This window comes from Synchiropus splendidus, chromosome 5, assembly GCF_027744825.2.
Source record: "Synchiropus splendidus isolate RoL2022-P1 chromosome 5, RoL_Sspl_1.0, whole genome shotgun sequence".
NCBI classification, from domain to species: Eukaryota; Metazoa; Chordata; class Actinopteri; order Syngnathiformes; family Callionymidae; genus Synchiropus; species Synchiropus splendidus.
This window is the reverse complement of record NC_071338.1, coordinates 21612123-21632067: the sequence shown is the minus strand read 5'-3', so window position 1 is coordinate 21632067 and position 19945 is coordinate 21612123. Positions and strand designations below refer to the sequence as shown.

At 42.2% G+C, this 19945-nt stretch overlaps 1 protein-coding gene across 1 annotated transcript; it reads left to right on the top strand.

The window, feature by feature from the left end:
* Positions 1-1897: 1897 nt before the first annotated feature.
* On the top strand, positions 1898-19585 carry LOC128759596 (semaphorin-7A-like). Its single transcript, XM_053866671.1, has 14 exons — positions 1898-2033; positions 6064-6191; positions 6260-6298; positions 6372-6467; positions 6741-6849; positions 7130-7237; positions 8529-8671; positions 8865-9043; positions 9321-9429; positions 10493-10673; positions 11523-11638; positions 11722-11867; positions 12808-12863; positions 16275-19585. Exons 1-14 carry the CDS (start codon positions 1931-1933, stop codon positions 16622-16624), a joined length of 1863 nt encoding a protein of 620 aa, XP_053722646.1. The 5' UTR covers positions 1898-1930; the 3' UTR covers positions 16625-19585.
* The last annotated feature ends 360 nt before the right edge of the window (positions 19586-19945 follow it).

The following is a 19945-nucleotide window of genomic DNA, read 5'->3' as shown; positions in this document are numbered from 1 at the left end:
AAACTCCACCCAGAAAGGTCCAGAGCTGGATTGGAACCCTGAACCCAGTGGCCACTGTGCCGCCCTCTGTTCAAGTAGATATTTTCACTTTCACTTCATTTATCACCTTTAAAAACAAGTGATATTGTGTTACAATATTTTAAATCAAAATAAGCTTTAAAACTTTATGCAAAGTCGTCAATATACAGAACATCTCGAGCACACAGCAGGTGCAGGTCTCATGTGTCAGACAAGCAGACGGTCTCCTCCACTTGTTGATACAGCATGATCGCCGGCTAGTGGACACTTAAGGAAGTGCTCCATCTATCTCTATCTATCTGTCTATCTATCTATCTATCTATCTATCTATCTATCTATCTATCTATCTATCTATCTATCTATCTATCTATCCATCTATTGAATTAATTAGAACTTTATTGCGATTACTTAATTACAACAAAATATTAATTAATATTAATTAATATTAAATAATTTAATTTCATTTCATTTCATTTAATTTCATTTAATTAACAGTTTGCTCTCCAGACAACAGGGAGCCTTTGTAAGTGCAGGAGTTCCTGGTCCACTGATCACACTGATGCACAAGACACGTCGCAGCTAGAATGATAACAACAACCACAAACATGAGGACTCCCTGAACAAAGGCAAACAAAAGCATCTGTTTGCTTTTGTTCAGGGAGGTTTTTCGCTACACAATGGGCAGGGTTTCCACTGCTCTGAATGTACTTGAAATTCTTATAAAAGTGCTGTCAGTCGATTAAAAAAAAAATCGAATTAATTACAGAATTTTGTAATTAATTAATCGAATTAATCACATTTTCATGTCATCTCTGCTAAAGGTCTCCTGATAAATAATTTGAGTTCTAGAATATTTAAAAAATTGTAGTGCATGACTAGTCAATTGAATACAGTAAGAAGAGAAGATTTGAAATCCAATTTTTTATTGGTGAACTGTGCTCCATGAATGAAATCCAAAAGTAAAGGTCAAGCACATCCACAAACCAGTTAGGCCAGGTGCATTATTCAAGGATGTAAAACAAATACAGCAATGGTGTAAAATAAATAAAATAAAGCTGTCTTCAAAAATGTAAAACAAACAGCAATACAGTGAAATAAATAAAATAAGGCTGTTTACAAAAATGTAATATAAATACAGCGATTCAGTTGAATAAATAAAATTGTGATAAATAATAGATAATAAAATAAAGGCTGTCTTAAATAGGCACTTATGGTCAATATAGCAAATCAACAATGAATAACAGCAGTATAAGATGCCTCTAAATGAGGCAAAATGAAGAACTGTTGATACTCATGACTAATTGCGTTAAATTTTTTAACGCGTTAATTTGCGGTGTAATTAATTAATGGAATTAATGCGTTAAAATGACAGCACTTATATATATATATATATATATATATATATATATATATATATATATATATATATATATATATATATATAGTGTGTGTGTGTGTGTGTTGGCCTTGAACAACTAATTCAATGAAACATCACGTCATTTCTGTACAAAGAGCGCCATCTTGTGGTCATCTGTTCCATTACCACTCATCTACCCATCACTTTTCGATGATATTCCCAAGACTATGCTGAGAAAGAGGCTCGATAATTTAATGTTTGACCGATTATTGTTGTAGCTCAACATTTATGGTGGCTAACTAACTACAAAATAAATACCTTATTTATACATAAAAAAATACAACCTTGTTGAAGAGGAACAATAATTTCTTTTCAATTAACTTGTTTTTGAAAGGTAAGACATATGTAAATAATAATACTTAACAAATCTCTTATCAGTCTGATGATGTTGTACAAAAAAAATTGTGCTCCGCCCCACCCCTCGTATGCGTCCTCTCGGGTTTTGTTCCACCGCAACATCTGCCTCATCAGAGAAGTGCAGTGCAAACCGCTGAAATGACTCGGTTACGTTCCAACTTTTGCGTGATGTTGTTGTCCTTCTGTTATTCAGCAGTCGCGTGTTCCCGACATGCAGCCAGGATGACTTTCTCCAAAGAAGGTAGGACCTTGTTCAGTCGCCTGATGCTGGTGAACTAATGCGAACTCGCTTCATTTTATATTTAAAAAAAAAAAGAAACGCTGTCTCTGGCAACAGTTTCCTCACCGTCAACGTAAACTGAATATGTCAATTCGTCCGTTCCTGTACCACGTATTCGCCAAAGTCTGCAATGACAGCGATCAGACGTATCACCTAAAATTCACCTAATTTAACAATCCATTATATTTATTCGTCAGTGTTACTTCTGTGTGAATTGATATTTAAAACCTTGATAGTGCACAGATGTTTAGTAAAAAGAAGGAAAGGAAAATTATATAAAACAGCTTTCAAGTATTGTAATTGTTAAATGACTCTATGTGTGTTTTTATTCACTGACTCGTGTATTTTCTGTTTTTGAAGTGGTTTAAAAACACTTGTTTCTTGAAGCCATTTGACCTTCCTTACTGATAATCGTGAAGTTACAGGATGTAACCCTGGTTCTAAGAATCAACGGGACTATTTCTTATGTGATTCGAAGTTGAACAAGGACTTATCGGAAGTGGGATCTTTCTTATGGCTTTGGAAGTAATTCCCGGGGACAGGGCCACCGAATTGGCTCAGGATGCTAGGCACACTTCCCTCCCAATATCCAGCCACTGATGTATTGTATTGTATCAATAAAACCACCATTCATGCCATTTAGTTCAGTATTTTTCAACCGGTGTGAGACAGTGTCAGGTGATGGAGGTGAGCGGTATGATTCCATTATATCATAAACAACTAGAACATGCTTGACGATCTACCGACATGAGGAGATGCCATGGATTACATTCTTTCTATACACTGCAGATCTATGCTGGATGCGTTGACTTGTCCATCAGTCAGCTGCGACTACGGATGGTGCTCCTCTCGCCACACACACTTAAAGCAAAGAAGCTGGTCAAATTGGCAACTTAGAGTTGTTTTTTTGCTTCTAGCTTGACACCACACCTTCACGACAGAATGATGGAGCGTTCCTTGTTGGTCCCGCGACGCCAGACTGTCTGCGCCGCAGAGCTGACATAGCTAACAGAGCTAACGGCTAAAAAAGCAAAGCAAAGAAAACTTAATGCAGAATCGAACAAACGCGCTCCAAAATGTGAAGCCAGAATTGTGAAAATTGTGAGATTTTCTTTCTCCTTTAGGACTAACACTGAGCAGAGACCACTTGCAAGTTAGTCTCAAAAGCACGTGTGAGATTGTGATAAAATTGGAACGGTTATTTAAACTAAACCGTGATATATTTTCGCCACATTGCCCACACATTTGCTGCGACTTGTTTGTGCCAACCGCATGCCAAAGTAGCATGAAAGTCAGGAGTTAAATACAGCTGAAGCTGAAAGCTGAAGTGAAGTTAAATCATGATGGGTATCTTCGTCATGAGGTTCCTCATTCTGACAAATTTTGGCCTGGATGATCCGAATAATGCTTCACTCATGGGACGTTTTGACAAATCCTGTGTTCAATTGGTCCTTGTCATGTAGTACTAGTGTAGATGTCTTTCATCAGTTGCTTTAACCTATGTTGTTGCAGTTCTATGCATTCATATTATTATTATCAACGTTCGGGAGTGCTGCCCTGGAACACCACCATGTCAAACTCAAACCTTGCCCACAGCAAAGCCTGCGAGAGGATAGATGACATATTGAGCAGAATTCAAATTGAAATATGGCGTTTCAAAACAACATTTAAGATGTTAAACTTTTAGATTTTTTCCCTTTTTTTTAAATTACTATTTACAACACCTCACAAGTGGTGGCTCAACTCATACATGTTGAATATGCCAGTCGACCATGAAAATACTTGTTTGTCGCAGCCCTAGGTCCATTGTCGTCCTATCTTCCGCGACCTGGCACGACCTCACCAAGTAAACAGAGAACAATCATGGCAGTTGTTCCCTGGTTGTGTCATAAAATAATAATTTTTCGTTTGAAAATGAGGAACAGCTCTCAAGCCAAGCGTGGGTGTCAGGAATGATAAAGAACATTGTTATTATTTTACATCCAAAGTCAGTCCAGGTGGTGGTTGGCTGGGGCCTATAAGTGGCGATGCAGTGCTCTCACAAACAAGAAAGACGTAACAGTAGTCTGTGTAGCGAGGAGCACGTCCATCAAATAAGAGTGATGCGCTCTGTTAGCCTGTGCCACACATCCACCGCTCGCAATAGTGGCAGTGGTGGCTTTAATTCTGAGCCCAGATTCACCTGGATAACCTTGGTGTTGATCCTCCTGGTGTCGGTTTTGGCTTCCAACCATGTCCACTGAGATATTCCTCAGTGGTGGAATATCTCTGCCATGGCTTCCTCAAACCAACGACGGAGATGCTGCTGATGCTGCTGCTCTTCATGTTAAAGAGTACAATCACAACTGAAGGCTATCTTGAGTCGACCAAGCACATGAGGAGCAAAGGCTGAGGAACACGTCAACACATCTGAGTGTAGTGCTCTAGCTAGTGATTTCAATAAAGAACAAACAAAAATTGCATGTATATTTTGCGTTGAATGAGCGTTGGAAAAGTGTTGGACATTGTTCTGAAACTCTCCAAATGAGGTTAGGAAGACACACACTTACGTGTGTCTGTTGTGAAATGTTCACACTCTACCGACGTCTTGGGTCACGAGGCTTCTCAGTCATTTCTCCAGACGGGGCTAACTTGCGCGGAAAGCAGGCCAATGACGTCACAAATTGAAGACACGCTGGAAACTAATTTAATAGTTGATTACTGTTGACCGTTCCCACTAGTCATCGCAGCCCTATTGGTGCTGCCCGACGAGAACAAGTCAGAGTTTGCGGTAGGATTTTCTTTGGGACAAACACACAAAACATCAAATTGATTTGGTTGACTCTTTTGGTGAAGTACCGCGCTACATTATTTTTGAATCATTTGAATTGTAAATGGCTTCTTCCTCCCAATTCTGGGAAACCCCACACTTTCACACATCAATGCACACCACACACGACTGACTGTCTACACTCAAAGTGACTCAAAAGCTCATTTTTTTCAACCAAGCAAATTCAAAATGAGAATGAGTGATAAATGAAGTATGTAAGCAATACAATTAGCGCTATGGATTGATGAGAATCTAAAACACTGTCTGAAGATACAGATTTTTAACATCAGTCCATCCTCAGGAGGATCGCATTCATTTTATTTTAAACATTGCGCAACGCTACCAGTCCTGTTGAATAGCCCTTTAACTTGTTCTTTAGTTAAATCAGCTCGAAACCCTTTGCCGTTATTTCCCATTCACACGTCAGCGTGACATTTTTCTCTTCACTACCTGCACGGATTCATCTTCATCTTCGTGTGTGTCGCGCTCTGCACGGTCTCGTATCAACGCGATACGGGCGTGTGCATGGGAGACTGTGTCGGTTTTGATCATGAACTGTGCCGTCGCATCGCTGATGACGCATTCACATGAACAAAAGCCTCTTCCAGTATTTATTCGTGTGGGTGAAGTTAGAAGTGAAAACGCAGAGCAAGGGACAGTTGTGAAGAATCTCAACGGGAGGGATTCGGGCTCCCGAGACAGAACACTGCAGTGTGAAAGCGCCCTGAGAGAAACGAGCGAGACGGTCAGAAACGACTCGCGGGTCAAGAGAAGAAAATGAGGAAGAATAGGAACAATAACGCTATGGTGGCCTCAAGTGGACAAAATAAAATGTAAGTCTCACAATAGCCGGATTCATGAGGTCCATTCGTTGCTTCGAGTCCTTTGCTGTCCAACTGTGTAATGTGACATTGATCAATATCAACATGGAGCAGTGTCCGTTTACTACTATGTGATGGTTGTAGACTTATATTTTGAATATAATATATTATTCAGTCATGCAGTTAGTAGAAAATCAAAAGACTTGAATGTCATTTCACGTTTTCCATTCCATGTGAATTATACACATCGTTAAATTCCCATCACTGTTTTAAACATTAAACTATTACGACAAAAAACAAACCACAAAACCTAGGGGAAACACTGTGGTGAATATACCAACGTTTGTTTTTGTATTCACAGAGGCGTCAATGCAAACATCAACTTTTCCAGGGCCCTTAGTGCGTGTCCTCCCACAAACAGACCCCGATATTGTCACGGTCTTTGGCCGAACGACTGTGACAACACATAACTTTAAGACACATCCAAAGGTAATAGAGCCTTTCTTGGTACAATCACAGAGGAGATGTTGAAGCAGAGTTTCCTCCTTTCTGTACAGATGGTTGAAAAAACTGTGACGTGGGAAGGCTGTGAAGGCGTAAGTACATCAGATGAATATCTGGTTATGTCGGAATCATAATTAATATTTCATTGGATTCCATTTCACTCAGCCGTGCTACAACATTGCTGTGGTCCATCAAAGGCAAGAGGCTGCAGAAGTAGTTGTCTGTGGTTCCAAAAGTAAAGAAACCATGTGCTGTGAAATGGTGAGTTCACACATTGACCTGTGTGTGAGAGAGAGCAAAGAAGGCAACGTAATGTGACATGGCGGACCAGAGCAGGGCCTGTGTCAGGTGTTTGAAACCTCAGAAAGCACAACCATTTAGTCCAGAGAAGCTGGAGGTCAAGGTGGATATTGCTGAACATTCACAGCCATTGGTGCGTCAGTTAGCAACAATGGAACTAGGCTGGTATCATGATGTGACGCTGACATCAGCACTCACAGTATTGTATGAGACTGTTGGCAATGTGTCGTTAAGACCTTATCAGAGGAGCAGCTGTGGTGCAGAAGCGCAGAGGGGGTGAGGAACATCAATCAAAACATCAGAGATATGGTCATGAAAGAGGACACGCATTCAATCCTTGTCGGTGAGCTCTCATTCATGGATTTACTAGTGAAGGGTCGATGAGGCTTCATGAAACAGTGTCCTGATTTTCTGAGGCCACCAGATGGCACTGGCTGCTGTCAAATGTGTTGAACCAATTCAACATCATTTCTAAATCAAGAGCGCCATCTAGTGGCATCTGAAAATTCGGACACTGTGTCATCAACTCTGCAATACTGTTTCATCGGCCCATCGCTAATGTTTGCTTTAATTTCCTGCCTCACATTTTATATTTTGCATAAAAAAGGTTTTGTGATTTTCAGAGTCCCCAGATGGTGATACTCTCTTCACAACGTACTCTGGGTATCAAGAGTTTGTCGGGATCCATAAGTTTGGAAATTATAAAGTTGGACCAGATAACCATGACAAGGGTAAGTGACACTGTGGGACTGATGAAGGCCATAAATAAAGGTCATCTAAAACCACACCAGGAAGGTCTTCTTCACTGTGATGTGATGCAGAATATAGAGGTGGAGCTTGTGTACCGTTGCTAAGTCGGCCATTGTTGTTGTGATGCAAGTGGGACGTTGAGGTTCATTCATGTTAAAAGTGACTTGCACCCAAAGAAGACTTCCCCCAGCCTCTCAGGTGGCAGTCACTCTGCTAGGAGGCGGGTCTAAGGCTTGTGGAAAGGCAGTATGGCGGATGGGCGAGGCAGAATTGTAGCCATTTTATTACTGTGGTTGTCTGTCAGTTCCGATTTTTCCTCTGGAGCATTTGATGCAATAAAGTTTGCCTGAAACATGTTGCTTGAAACACGCTGAAAATGTGACCTTGTCGACCCAAACATGCCACAGTTCGCTCTCCGTAATCCCACCTCCATGTTGACCTTACATCAGTGGCATAGATAAGTTAGTTCTGAATGTTGTTTTAGGATCACTGGCTAGGCCACATGCTCAAACTCTTCAAGGCTGGCCCTGTTTCCAGCGGAGCATTTACATCAGGCCGAAAGTCCCCACTCTGGTTTTCAATTGGTGTCGGTGTGTTCATCCAACACCAAACTTAGGCAGCGCTGGAGTCCAAGCACAGAACTGCTATAGAAAGTTTCACTTGACCCACATGTGTGCCTTTTGCGGCATATCCTGACGCCATGGGCTGTGCATCATGGAGGTTGGGGCTTGGGTTGGGATGTCTCTCTTTACACTGTGTACACTTCATTGCGTCACTTGATATAAAAAGGTCAGGGAAGGGCGGCTCCGCCAGTCACATTTGAGAGTCACATGCAATGCAATATTTACCAAGTGACACCAACAACAATGTGGTGACAAAAGCTCCTGAGCGTCAGCCCTTCCTTGTGTTCCAAACAAGGGGTTTGGGACGTCAAGCAGAAGCCTTTGACTCTGTTGAAACATGTAATGCAGAAGGCTGCCCTGGTCACTGTTTTGACACCTTTGGTGTGGCAATGGGTTGATAGATAGAACCTTGCTACTTCAACTTTTTCAACTTCTGTTCCTTTTTCTGTCATGAAACAATGTGTGTCAGCTGTCTGTTCCCGTCAGTGGTGCTTGATCCATATTGGTCAATTGAATTGCCACTCATGATCTTAGCTTCTACCCCCTCAGTAGCTCATTTGGCCACCATTATCATTTTTGTCAAGCTCTTTCTGTCTCTTTCTGTCTTTTTCGGATGTCGCGCTTCATAATGAATGATTGTCACCTACAGAGCAGCATTACAAGGGAATGATGTTGAGCCGGCGCAAGGGAGACCCACTGCAGGACAAAATCTACGCCTTCTACAACGAGAAAGACGCCGTTACGGACGCGACCAGTAAAATGTGGACCCCCTTTGTGACCCAAGTTTGCTTGGTAAGCTCCGACGTGACCCTGTGCTGATGATTGATAGCGGAGATTTAATGGCACACACAGCCCAGCCAGCACAGGTAGGTCAGGGAATCGGAAACCTGCCCACAGTAAACTGACTAGTGAGGTCCGTTGCTATTCCCCTGTGAGTCATCTAGAGCAATACGTTGGTGTAACCAGATGTCTCCTTTATCTCAAGGCTGATAAGGGCGGTAGAAAGAACGAGCTGCAGTTCATCTGGACGTCACAACTGAGTGCCAGGCTCTTCTGCGGCGACAAACAGAGACGCTGGACCTTCTTTGAACTTGTGGACATAGCAACCATTCATGCTGAGCTCTGGCAGGACACCAAGATATACGCCCTCTTCAAAAATGAGTGGTAAGATGCACCTTTGAAAGAGCTGTTGAGTCAGAAAAGGAGGTAGTGTTTCGAAATTGTATGACAAACCTTCCTTTTGTGTAATTTGACTCATCGCCATTGTTGGATATGTCAAAGGTCATCTCCACCTCGAATAGTGTTTTGGATATTTTGGTTTGAAAATAGGTGTTAATGGCATGTGGCATCCCCTCTTCTCTGCACTTTCTAACAAACCTGGCACAGCCTTTGGTGAGCTGGTGCTGTCACATGAAGAAGTGGCTGACTTTTGTGTTTGCAGGAGCGTGAGTGCTGTGTGCGTCTACTCTGTGAGCGATATCGACAAACTCTTCAAAGTGTCTAAGTTCAGAGCTGCCAACCAGGACGGCCTGAAGAATCGACTCAGAGAGGTGTGTGTTCAATTAAGGGCTGGACCATGCTTTCCCCTTCCCTCTCCTTCCTAGGGACATTCTCTATGTAGACGTCGACGCCACCCCCTTTCCCAAAGCATTTCCCAGAATGTGACTGAAGGTGATGCATTGTAGAACTAATGCAGTGTGTTGCTGACCTGGGGGACCTTCACCGACAACAGTGTAAAGAAGTGGCACCTGTGGACCTCTGATAAGGAAGCTGGTGCAGAGGTTTTCAGATCCGCTGCCCTCTAATGTTTCCCTTGCCACAGGAGGGTTCAGACTTCCTTTTAACTTTGGGCAACATTGAAAATTCTTTTTCACATTATGTTATGTTGCCGCCCGGAAGAGACCCCTTGCTCTGAGAAAAAATACTGGCAAGAACCCTGTCTTCTTTGTAGCAGAACCTACTGTCAAATAAATACATTCATGATACATGATATTAATTTATGTTCTTTGCTCTTTAAATTGAACTTTCCCTTAAATGCGTTTCATGTTTACACGAGATCATAAATATATATAGCAGGAATATAGTCTCCTCTTTGTTTACGTAGCATCATAGCATAATAAATCTATGTTTATTTAGTCATGTGTGTCTCTATTTAGCAAAGTTATCTTAATATATATTTTTAATTTAATTTCAATTGAAATACTGAACTCGCTAGTCCACAGACTCTTGTAGTCAACAGCAGGGTTTTATACAAAAGGACGTGTCAGCAATTATAGTTTTATCCAGATTATAGGTGTGTGTGTGTGTATTTTGGCATTCACCCACCATAAACCAGTGGCTGTTTCGAGCAATGACTGGCTTGTTTGCCTTGTCTTTTCCACTTCATGGGTGGCTGTGGGTGTGTTCACTACTGTGCACCATTATGCCTGCTTTTCTCTCACGTGCTGTTGCTGTGTACACTGAACAAATGCCTTATTCTCCTCAGGTAAAATAAATATGCGATAGATATGCTCGCAGGGGTGTTGAGTAACTCCCATAGTAACGTGTTAAAATCTCAAGCTGTGACCTTTATTTTGCTTCATGTCTGGTGGAGTGACTACTTCTGCTTTTCAGTGTGTCCGGGACAGCACAGCCCTATCGTCCCAACAGCTGAGTCTGATCGCCCAAACCATCGAGATGGAGAGCTGGGTCATGCCGGTGAAGAATTCTGGTCCAGTCTTCACCAATCACCACAACTATACCAGCATCTACGTTGATGCCAGAACAAAAGATCCAGTTCTGTTCCTGACACTGCGTGAGTGTGACAGTTGGCACTAGATGGTGACAGTCGTGAGTGTGATGAGTGTGATGTGTTACTCCTTGATCTGGTGAAGGGAAATCGAACCCCCTAGATAAGGTGTCTTCAGCTGTCATTCCATTTAAAGGCGAAGTCGTTGGAGGAAATGGTGCATTTGCCGCTTGTGGCTCTGGCAACACCTCTAAAATGCCGGATAACCTAAAGCAAAGATCTCACTCCTCTGATGATGTCACTTCTTCCTCTTCCTTCCAAAAGTTTCACTATTAGTTTACACCAAGACGGAGCCTCAGAGTGTGACTTCACACGTATTCATAGACATGAAGTTACATTCGGGTAACTGCTATTTCAGTCAAGATCAATGCTGTTTTCATGACGATACATTGTTGAGCTGGAAAACAATGATGATATCATTTAATCCCTAGTAATTTAAGAATGCAGAATCAGGAAATGAATTGACAAAACACCATTCTTGGCTGGTTCTTTTTTAGGTGAAGGCATCAAAATAACTGGGTCCTGGTTAAGTCTAGCCATTTGTTTTGGAGGAGTAGGTTTAGAGTGAGAGGCTGAGGAAAGGGTTATGTCAATGTGAGGTCCCCACATCCAGATACAAACGTGTGTGTGTTTGTTGATTTAGGATTCCGGCAAACCTTAGTTTACTCAGCATGCTGCTCAGTAATAGAACCATCTAATGGAAGCGCTTCCCGTCAAAGTTCCGGGACGAAGCTATAAATACTACAAGGTTATTCCACCACTGGGTTCATCTGGTGATGCAGCTTTTACATCAGGGCTTCAGCATCTCTTTAGCTATTGCAGGTTGGAAGTTTTTTTTTGTGTGTATTTAAACAGATAACGGAGGCCTCCACAAGGTCGTCCCGCTGGAGAGTCAGGGCTTCGTCATCGCAGAGTACAGACCTTTTACCCACGGGGCAGACATCATCAGCATCACGCCTCACCCCACCTCTGTGAGTAATGCACCTCCAGCTGTCCTGAATGGCACCCATCCATGCCAGTGGGATGAATGGATTTTGACTCAGACTGTGTGCAGAGGAGACTGTACGTGGGCGCCAGAGGGCAGCTGGCGGTGATGGACGAGGCCACCTGTCGACTGTATGGAGACACGTGTGAGCAATGTGTTCTCGCCAGAGACCCCCAGTGTGGCTGGGATGGAAAACACTGCACTTCAGAGACTCAGTAAGAACAGTGTGGACTTCTCTCTTGTATTGTTATTATGGTTATTCCAATTCTAAAGGACTAACTTTGGAGACCTCACATGTGCTGTGTAAAGTCATAACAGACATTAATCTTATCAAACACACACACACACACCCTGACTCAACATTCATTACCAGTCTGATCACGAGCCACAAAAGCTGGCGCCCGCAGACACTGACACAATGTCTTGCCAAGAGAACAAACATCTTGATGAAACGAAGGGCGGGTAAGGACGAGCAGCGCATGAGCTCCATTACGTCCTGCTGGGAGTCATGCAGTTGACTCTGCAGGTTCGTAGTACGAGATCGTTTCAATGAAGTAGATGCATGCCTGCACCGTCTGTGGCCGTGTGGTTTTCCTGTGTAATGGTGATGTGAGGCCTCTCAGTCAGTCTTCTTCAATATGATATTTACTCTTCTACAAGTTGCAGTCGACACAGTGTGTTTCATTGCTCACATTGTTTACGTCTGTGTTTGGCTGGTAGGTGGGTAGAGAGTAGTACAAGAATGAGACGACGACAATAGCTTCACTGTGGTGGGCGAACAACAAAGGTCTTGTCCACAAATGTCCCTCTGCTGAGTCAGCAGATCAAAACAAGTGATGTGACCTGAATTTATTTTGTAAATGTAACAAGTGACCACCACCAACACCCCCAACCCCAACCCACCCCCGGAGGGAATGACTGACTGGCAAACAAAGTGCGGTTGGAAGTGGACTAGTTTTAAAAATAAAGCAGTATAAACACAAATATGTTCTGTTTAAGGCACGAAACCTTTCGATATCTCCTCATAACTTGGACCAGCTGGACTGAAATGAGAACCTTAGACCGGAACTGTGACACGATACGCCGCTATATTATGTCATCTTTTATGCTGACTCAATAGAACGTTTTGACCGAAACTCCTTCCTCCATTGGCAGGAATACCACGCAGGAAGTGACATCTGGGAATTACAGCGTTTGTGGGGCCAAAGCAGGTACATGGTGAAATTCTGTTTTCATTCATTCATGTCTTTTTTGTCTACCATCCAAACCGGCCTCACACTCCTTATCATTTCTGCTTCAGCTTCACTATCAGACACCTTTCGCACCCAGGGTATTTTTAACATCATTAATCTGAAGGAAGTAGATCATGAGTTTGATCTAAAAAAAAATTCCCATCGTTTCTTTCTGAGAATTGCACTAAACTAGTTTGGTGTCATCTGGTTTGTTTGGTTTCTCTGGTTTGTTTGATATTTTATACTGAGGAAACCAACAACACTGAACACAAAAACTGGAACTACCAGAAGAAAGTTTGTTTTTTTTTAGAATCTATTAACAAGTTAATAGATACCTTTCAAAGTTGACATAGTGTCTGCTCATCTTAGAATATTTGTATCTGAAGATATTTTTCGAAATCTTTCTCCAATATTACATCACATCGAAACTCTGTTTCGTTGTTTATTTCAGTCCATCACAACTTTCTTTCCCCCGCATTTCTTCATAAAATTAATTTCGGGATAGTATTTCAGTTTGTATAGAATAAGAAGTCCCAGACAGCAGTCACACCTTCTACTGTTGTTGGACTGTGATTATAGGAGACTGCATTATTTGGATTAAAGGACCATTTATGCTCAAAGTTGGTCCGGATCCGGATGGAGCCTTCCGTCCATGCTCTGTATTCATTACGTCCGTATTTCTGCATGTTTCCACAAAGCTCACGGATACAGGCCAAATGGAGCAGTACCACTGGAAACTGTGGGGGGGGCAGTGTTGCTATTACTTACCAGATACATAGCTCGAATAAAACACGAAGAAGACGTAACAACGGAGGAAACTCTCTGTCTTCCAGTCGCGATGTATTTAACTGCATCCTACAATGCTGCCTCCATTTTGTCTTTTGTGCAAGCGGCACGTTATTAATGCTTCTTCCACAGTCGCCAAGTTTATTTGGAGTTTGTTGTTGTCATGAACTTTTGACTCCGGGCTGCTCCCCCTGGTGGATATACTGGTGAACAGCAAAACCAACGTGAAGAACGCATGTGATCAGTGATGGTAGCGTTGTTTGAAATGGACAGGTACAAGGGAGCGTAAATGATCCTGATGAGCCTTAAGTATAATAGTAGTGAGTTGGGTGAGTGTTCTTGATATGAGTGGACGAATAGTGCTGGTAAACTGCAGAGACTGGTTGCCAGAGCAACTCAGCCACCTGCACCTGGACCTATCCCCGTCCCCCTGCCGAGTTACACCTATCCTCGTGTGGCCGCGCTCACAACAGTCATGAACCCCATTGGACCAATTACAGGAATTGGCTGATCTCGTGTGTCACACCTGACAAGCTCTCGCACGACAACACAGAGGTGGAACATCAGAGGAACTGGCTAGAGGAAATGAAACATTGTTTACAATTCCAAAGCACTCGAAACTTGGGAACCGGTTTGTAAAGTGGAACTCATGCACCACACACTGGTGTAGTCTGTGCATGATGGTATCGTGTATTTAGTTTTGTTTGGCTTAAATCTTTAAGTCTTGTCCAGTTTGAGTCGACTACGAGTATTTTACTCTTGTTTCGGCCAAAATGAGCCGTGGCTTTAAGTCAACAAAAACTCCTTTCAGCCCATAAAATTGTTCTTGTAAGTCATGAATTTATGTTGAAGGGTGTGCATTTATTTATTTATGGCAAAGTAAAAAAAAACAGCAATTAATTATACAGACCTGTGTGACTAAGAAAAAAAATTCAAGCGAGATTATGCAGTTTTCTTGGAACGCAGATTATTAGTCCTCAGAAAGAAAAGCAAACACTGTTTCACCTGCAGACTGATGAAGATGTGTTTCATTGCCAGGAACATTTTCCACAAAAATACAATTATCCTAAAAGTACACGTGGTCCGTTTTCAGAGTCAAGCTCTAGACAACAAATCTGAAGTTTTAGTTTTGTTGACTAAAACATCTCGTTTTAGTCAACAAAAATGAAAAGACGTTTTTGATATAGCTTTTGTTCCGGAGTTGCTTTGTTATAGTCATAGTCACAGGACCAGCCTTTTCACTGCACCTTGTCTGTTTCACTTGATAAAGGTTTGTTGACAATATTTCATCTGAATTTCTGTTGGTGTCAGCTAAGCCCTGCAGAGAGGGTCTGTTTACTGTACTCAGGCAGGTGAAGTCGGTGCCACATTTCCAAGACATACGATAAGAGACAGTCACGCTCTGAACACGTCAGCACTTATCTTTGGGTTGCACACAGAAGACTAGAAACCAGTTATTGAAATCTTGCTCACTCATGCAAGCTTACCCTCCTGACTGTGCTGACAGGAACATGTCACCAGTTCCCCTCAATGGTTTGTTGCTCACTTTGGAAAGACTTGTGGCTTGAAGCTGATCAAAAGCTCTGATTCAAAAGGAGACAACCTAACTCTGCAGGTTACGTGGTCTTGCTTGAAGTGGAAAGAAAAGGTCCAATGATCAACCCCTGCGGAACACCATTCCTGATCATTGCATTATTTTTCGTTCCCCAAATTTGGACCCTTGCTACTCAGTGCTCCATATAATATCAGCCCTTGTGTTTTTAGTTTTCGCTTTCTTATCTGTGTCATCATGTTGTGTGCACCAGATAAAGGCTGACGTTTCCTTCCTGCTTCAGAAGCAGAAGTAACCACCAATGGCAGACTCATTGTTGGGGTTCAGGACAGGGGACGGAACCAGGTGCAATGGTGAAAGAGTCACAGGAGGATGGAGCCAGTTAATACAATTATTTCATAAGAAAATACAAAAATATATAACAAAAAGGCGTCAACGAACCAGGAGAAGAAAACAGAAAATAAATCCAGAACGTCACCAAAATAGGAAGAGTCCACAACGGAATGAGTCCAAACCAAAAGCGTCACAGAACCAGGAGAAGGAATGCAAGTCTGTAACAAGAAAACACACACACAATGAGCAATAAAACAAAGTAAACTATCAAGGTTGTCAACACAAACGCACGAGTAAGAGATTACAGAGAGAAAACCAAGAAGCCACGCGGAGCAGGGAGAACAAAGGAAACCTAAATACAAAAACTCAGAGCACCAGGGTTTCGAAAGGTGAACATAAGATAATTCAAACGACGGATAAAATGTACGACGGCAGAGAAGAACAAACGGAGCAGATTACCAGTAGGAGCAAAGGAGTCGATCTGGCACACAAAGGAGGGAGAAAGCAAAACGGGACTCAAGGGACCAAAATAAAAGCAGAATCATGACAGTGTGGGACACAAGACTATCTGAAAAAATGACAAAACTGGTGTCCAATGAGGTCTTTTGAAATCAAAGTGATTTTACAGAAAACCGACAAGCTCGACAATTGTTTTGTGAGGACAACATTCAGTGACCATAACCATCACACACCTGTCCCTCATGTGCTCCTCCTTACAGTCCTCCTAAGCTTCACGCAGCACAGCAGTGTTCAGCGGAACGCCTCACTTCCCGCTCAGTCCAGGTATTTCCTGCAGTGTCCAATGATGTCGCGACACGCCACCTACAGCTGGAGTCACAGGGATAACACGATGCCATGCACAGTGATGGAGCATCAGTGTCTTCACCTGATCACCAGCATGAGCAAGGATCAGGAGGGGACATACCAGTGTGTTTCCGAGGAGAAGGGGTACAAGCGGGTGGTGGTGGAGCACCAGCTCTGGCTGAGTGGTGGCAGCCCGGGGTGGTCGCCTGGCCTGCTGCCGTGGGTGTGGCTGGCCTTCCTGTTCCTGAGCAACGTGGCTGGCTAGTTGGAGAGAAAGCACTTACAATAGGATTTTAAAATACAGTGGTACCTCGGTTCTCGACCACAATCCATTCCAGACGGCCATTCGAGAAGCGATTTGTTCGCAATCTGAATCGATTTTTCCCATTACAATGAATGGAAAAAGAAATAATGCATTCCAAGCCTTAAAATAGTCTTTTGTTGGAGTGAATGTAGAGTGTCTGCTGCAGGTGCGCTGTTCCTCTATGTGTGTGGCCGCTGCATGTGGGAGGGGTTGCCGAGTGAGTGACGTCTCTCCAGAAGTGAAGAGGTGCCCGGTGCGTGTCCAGCTCTGAATGTGTGCTTCTGTGCAGTTTGGCTGTGACAAAGTCATAAACCAAGTAACGCTCTGTCCCAGACTCGCCTCATCCCTGTCCCAGCTCCAGCCCACAACAGGACATCAAACCCTGGAGTGAGCGCTCCAGCCTCGGAGGTGTGGAGAGCGAGCTCCTACCCTGTGACACTCTACCACGGTCCAGTGTGGAGACAGGAAAGGTTTTACACCTCAATATGAAGAAAAACCAGCGTACAGAGGCTGCGTTATACACAATAACAAAGCGTATCGTGGGTCAGCTGATCGGTCCTCGCACGTTATGTTTTTTCCCGCTTTTTTCAGGGGCGTTCGAGTTCTGGATTTTCGTTCGAAATCAGAAGCAAAAAAATCTCGAAATTTTTGTTCGAACTCGAATGATTTGTTCAAAGTCCGGGACGTTCGAAAACTGAGGTACCACTGTACCAGAACCACAAATAATACTTTGTGTGTGAAGTAACTTGCAGGCAACATCTGTTTTCAAATGCTTCAGAAAATCTGATTTCAAAACTTTGAATGACGAATGGCACTTGATTGAGCATAATAGTTTGTGGCTGTGAGTCTTTGTGTGTGAATCCGTCATTTGTTTAAGTGACCAGTTGACATGTAATGTTGTGTTGAGGAACTGTTTTCTTGTGTTCTTGATTCCATGAATGTTCTGCTACTAAGAGGATGTATTTCAATTTAATATTGAAGTTTGTTTTTCAAATATATGTATGCTTTTTCTAAAATGTTTATCATAAGCTGCAGTATGAGGTTTCAAGCATTTTAAATGCATGTTTAACATGCCCAAAGTTGAAAGAGAGAAATCAGTCATTTCATACATCATGGCTCTCAAAGTCCCAGGAAAAAGGAGGATGTCCCTGTACGTTCAGCATTTAGCATTTTCACTTTCTGCTGAGTCATCATTGAGGCTGTCTCACTTTTTTTCTCAGAATTCTGACTTTAATCTCAGAATTCTGACTTTTTTTCTCAGAATTCTCAGTTTAAAGTCAGAATTTGGACTTCATGAGAATAAAGTCAGAATTCTGACTTGTAGAAGTCTTGTCAGACTTCTGAGATTAAAGTGAGAATTCTGAGATTAAAGTCAGAATTTTGAGGAAAAAAAAAGTCAGAATTCTCACTTTTTTTCTCAGAATTCTGAGTTTAAAGTGAGAATTCTGACTTCTGAGATCAAAGTCACTTTAAAGTCAAAATGCTGAGAAAAAAAAGTCAGAATTGTCACTTTAAAGTCAGAATTCCGAGATTGAAGTCAGAATTCTGAATTTAAACTGAGAATTCTGAGATTAAAGTCAGAATTCTAACTTTAAAGTCAGAATTCTGAGATTAAAGTGAGAATTCTGACTTTAAAGTCAGAATTCCAAGATTGAAGTCAGAATTCTGACTTTAATCTCAGAATTCTCACTTTAAACTCAGAATTCTGAGATTAAAGTCAGAGAATTCCCACTTTAAAGTCAGAATTCTGCCAAATTTTCTCCTCTTTCGTACTCTTCCGTACGACAGACGTGTAAATGCGTTTTTCTCCACTTTTAGAAAGAGAAACACGTTAAGATCCACTCTGCGCGGACATTACGTCATCAATGTGCATCAGCGGTAAACAGTACAGCATTGCGCCCCCCTGTTCGGAAACATTTTTCCTTTCGCAAGAACGGAAATGTTCAAAATGGATCGCGGTGTGCTGGATTTCTCAAGATGAAGTATATATTGCGGCAACACGACCAATCTCTCCGACCGTCCAGGCTGTTACTGCTGTTAGATACGAGTGTTCTGTTGTTTGTTCATTAAAATGAGATTAGCCGGTTCAACCACAGATTAATGAAGGTTAATTAAGATGGATAAATGTTTCACGTTGATGAGTTTGATGATTGTATCTTTACTTTTGTTAAACAGTCACCGAAGTAGTTGTTTTTCAATGCAGAACTATTACAGTATGAATAAAAAACAGTAGGTGCAAACATAAATGAACATTCAACCAACAATTACATTAATTGTTGTATCCAGAATTAAGTTACACTTGCAAGAAATGACAGGAAATACATTTCATTATTTCACATTTACACAGGTTAGAATTTAGCCCTAGAAGCTGCTGAATCAATTTCAAGTCACTGAATTGTAATGAACCACTATTGTCATGGAGGTAACCTCAAAGTGTGAAACAAGTTGAATTGTTGTTAAAATCTTTTGTTACATCAAGTATTAAATGTGTTCTTTTTTCATTTTTTTTTAAAGTTATGGTTTGTGTTTTGATTTTAATTCTCACCTTTTAAGACCATTGGTTTTCGATCCAATATTTGAATAAGGCAGCATCATGTTATTGTGTTGCGTTCGTAACATACAGTAGCTTCAGAGGTTCAACCGTGCGCTTCTGGAGTCTGTTGGACCGAAAACCTGCGCCCACACGGCCTTTTTTGGGACACACCTGTGCTCTAGTGTGACCAGGTTTGACACATCTGCTTAGGTGGTTGCATCACACTGCACGTTGTTGTGACACCGGAGAGTCTTCCACCACCAGATTGCCTCACAAAGATCTGCAGCTGTTTATCTTCTTCAAATGTCCTTGCTATAATACGGCTGTGACTCTTGTGATGCCACTTCCTCTATTTCATCTTGGAAACTTATCACGTTGGGCCTCAGAAGTAGAGCTCTGTCCTCATCCGAAGAGTCAATAAAAAGATGCAGATTATCGCTTCTGAATGTTGAAAGGTCTTGTTTGTGACCGATGACTAGAGCGCCCCCTGTGCCTCAGTCTGGACTGAGCAGTGTCGTGAGATCGTTCCCATGCTAAGCTATTAGCTAGTGACGTGCTTTAGCGTGCAGAAATCTCAAAGCCAGAACGTAAACAGATGAACTTACTGAGAAATGTCAGACCCGTTAGTGAGAAATCAACCATGTGTCTGTCACACGATTTTATCTGTGATATTCCACTTCCCTTTTGCAATTACTCACCAGATCCTCCTTCTCAGCAACTTCACTTTCACCATGAATCATCTGCCATCA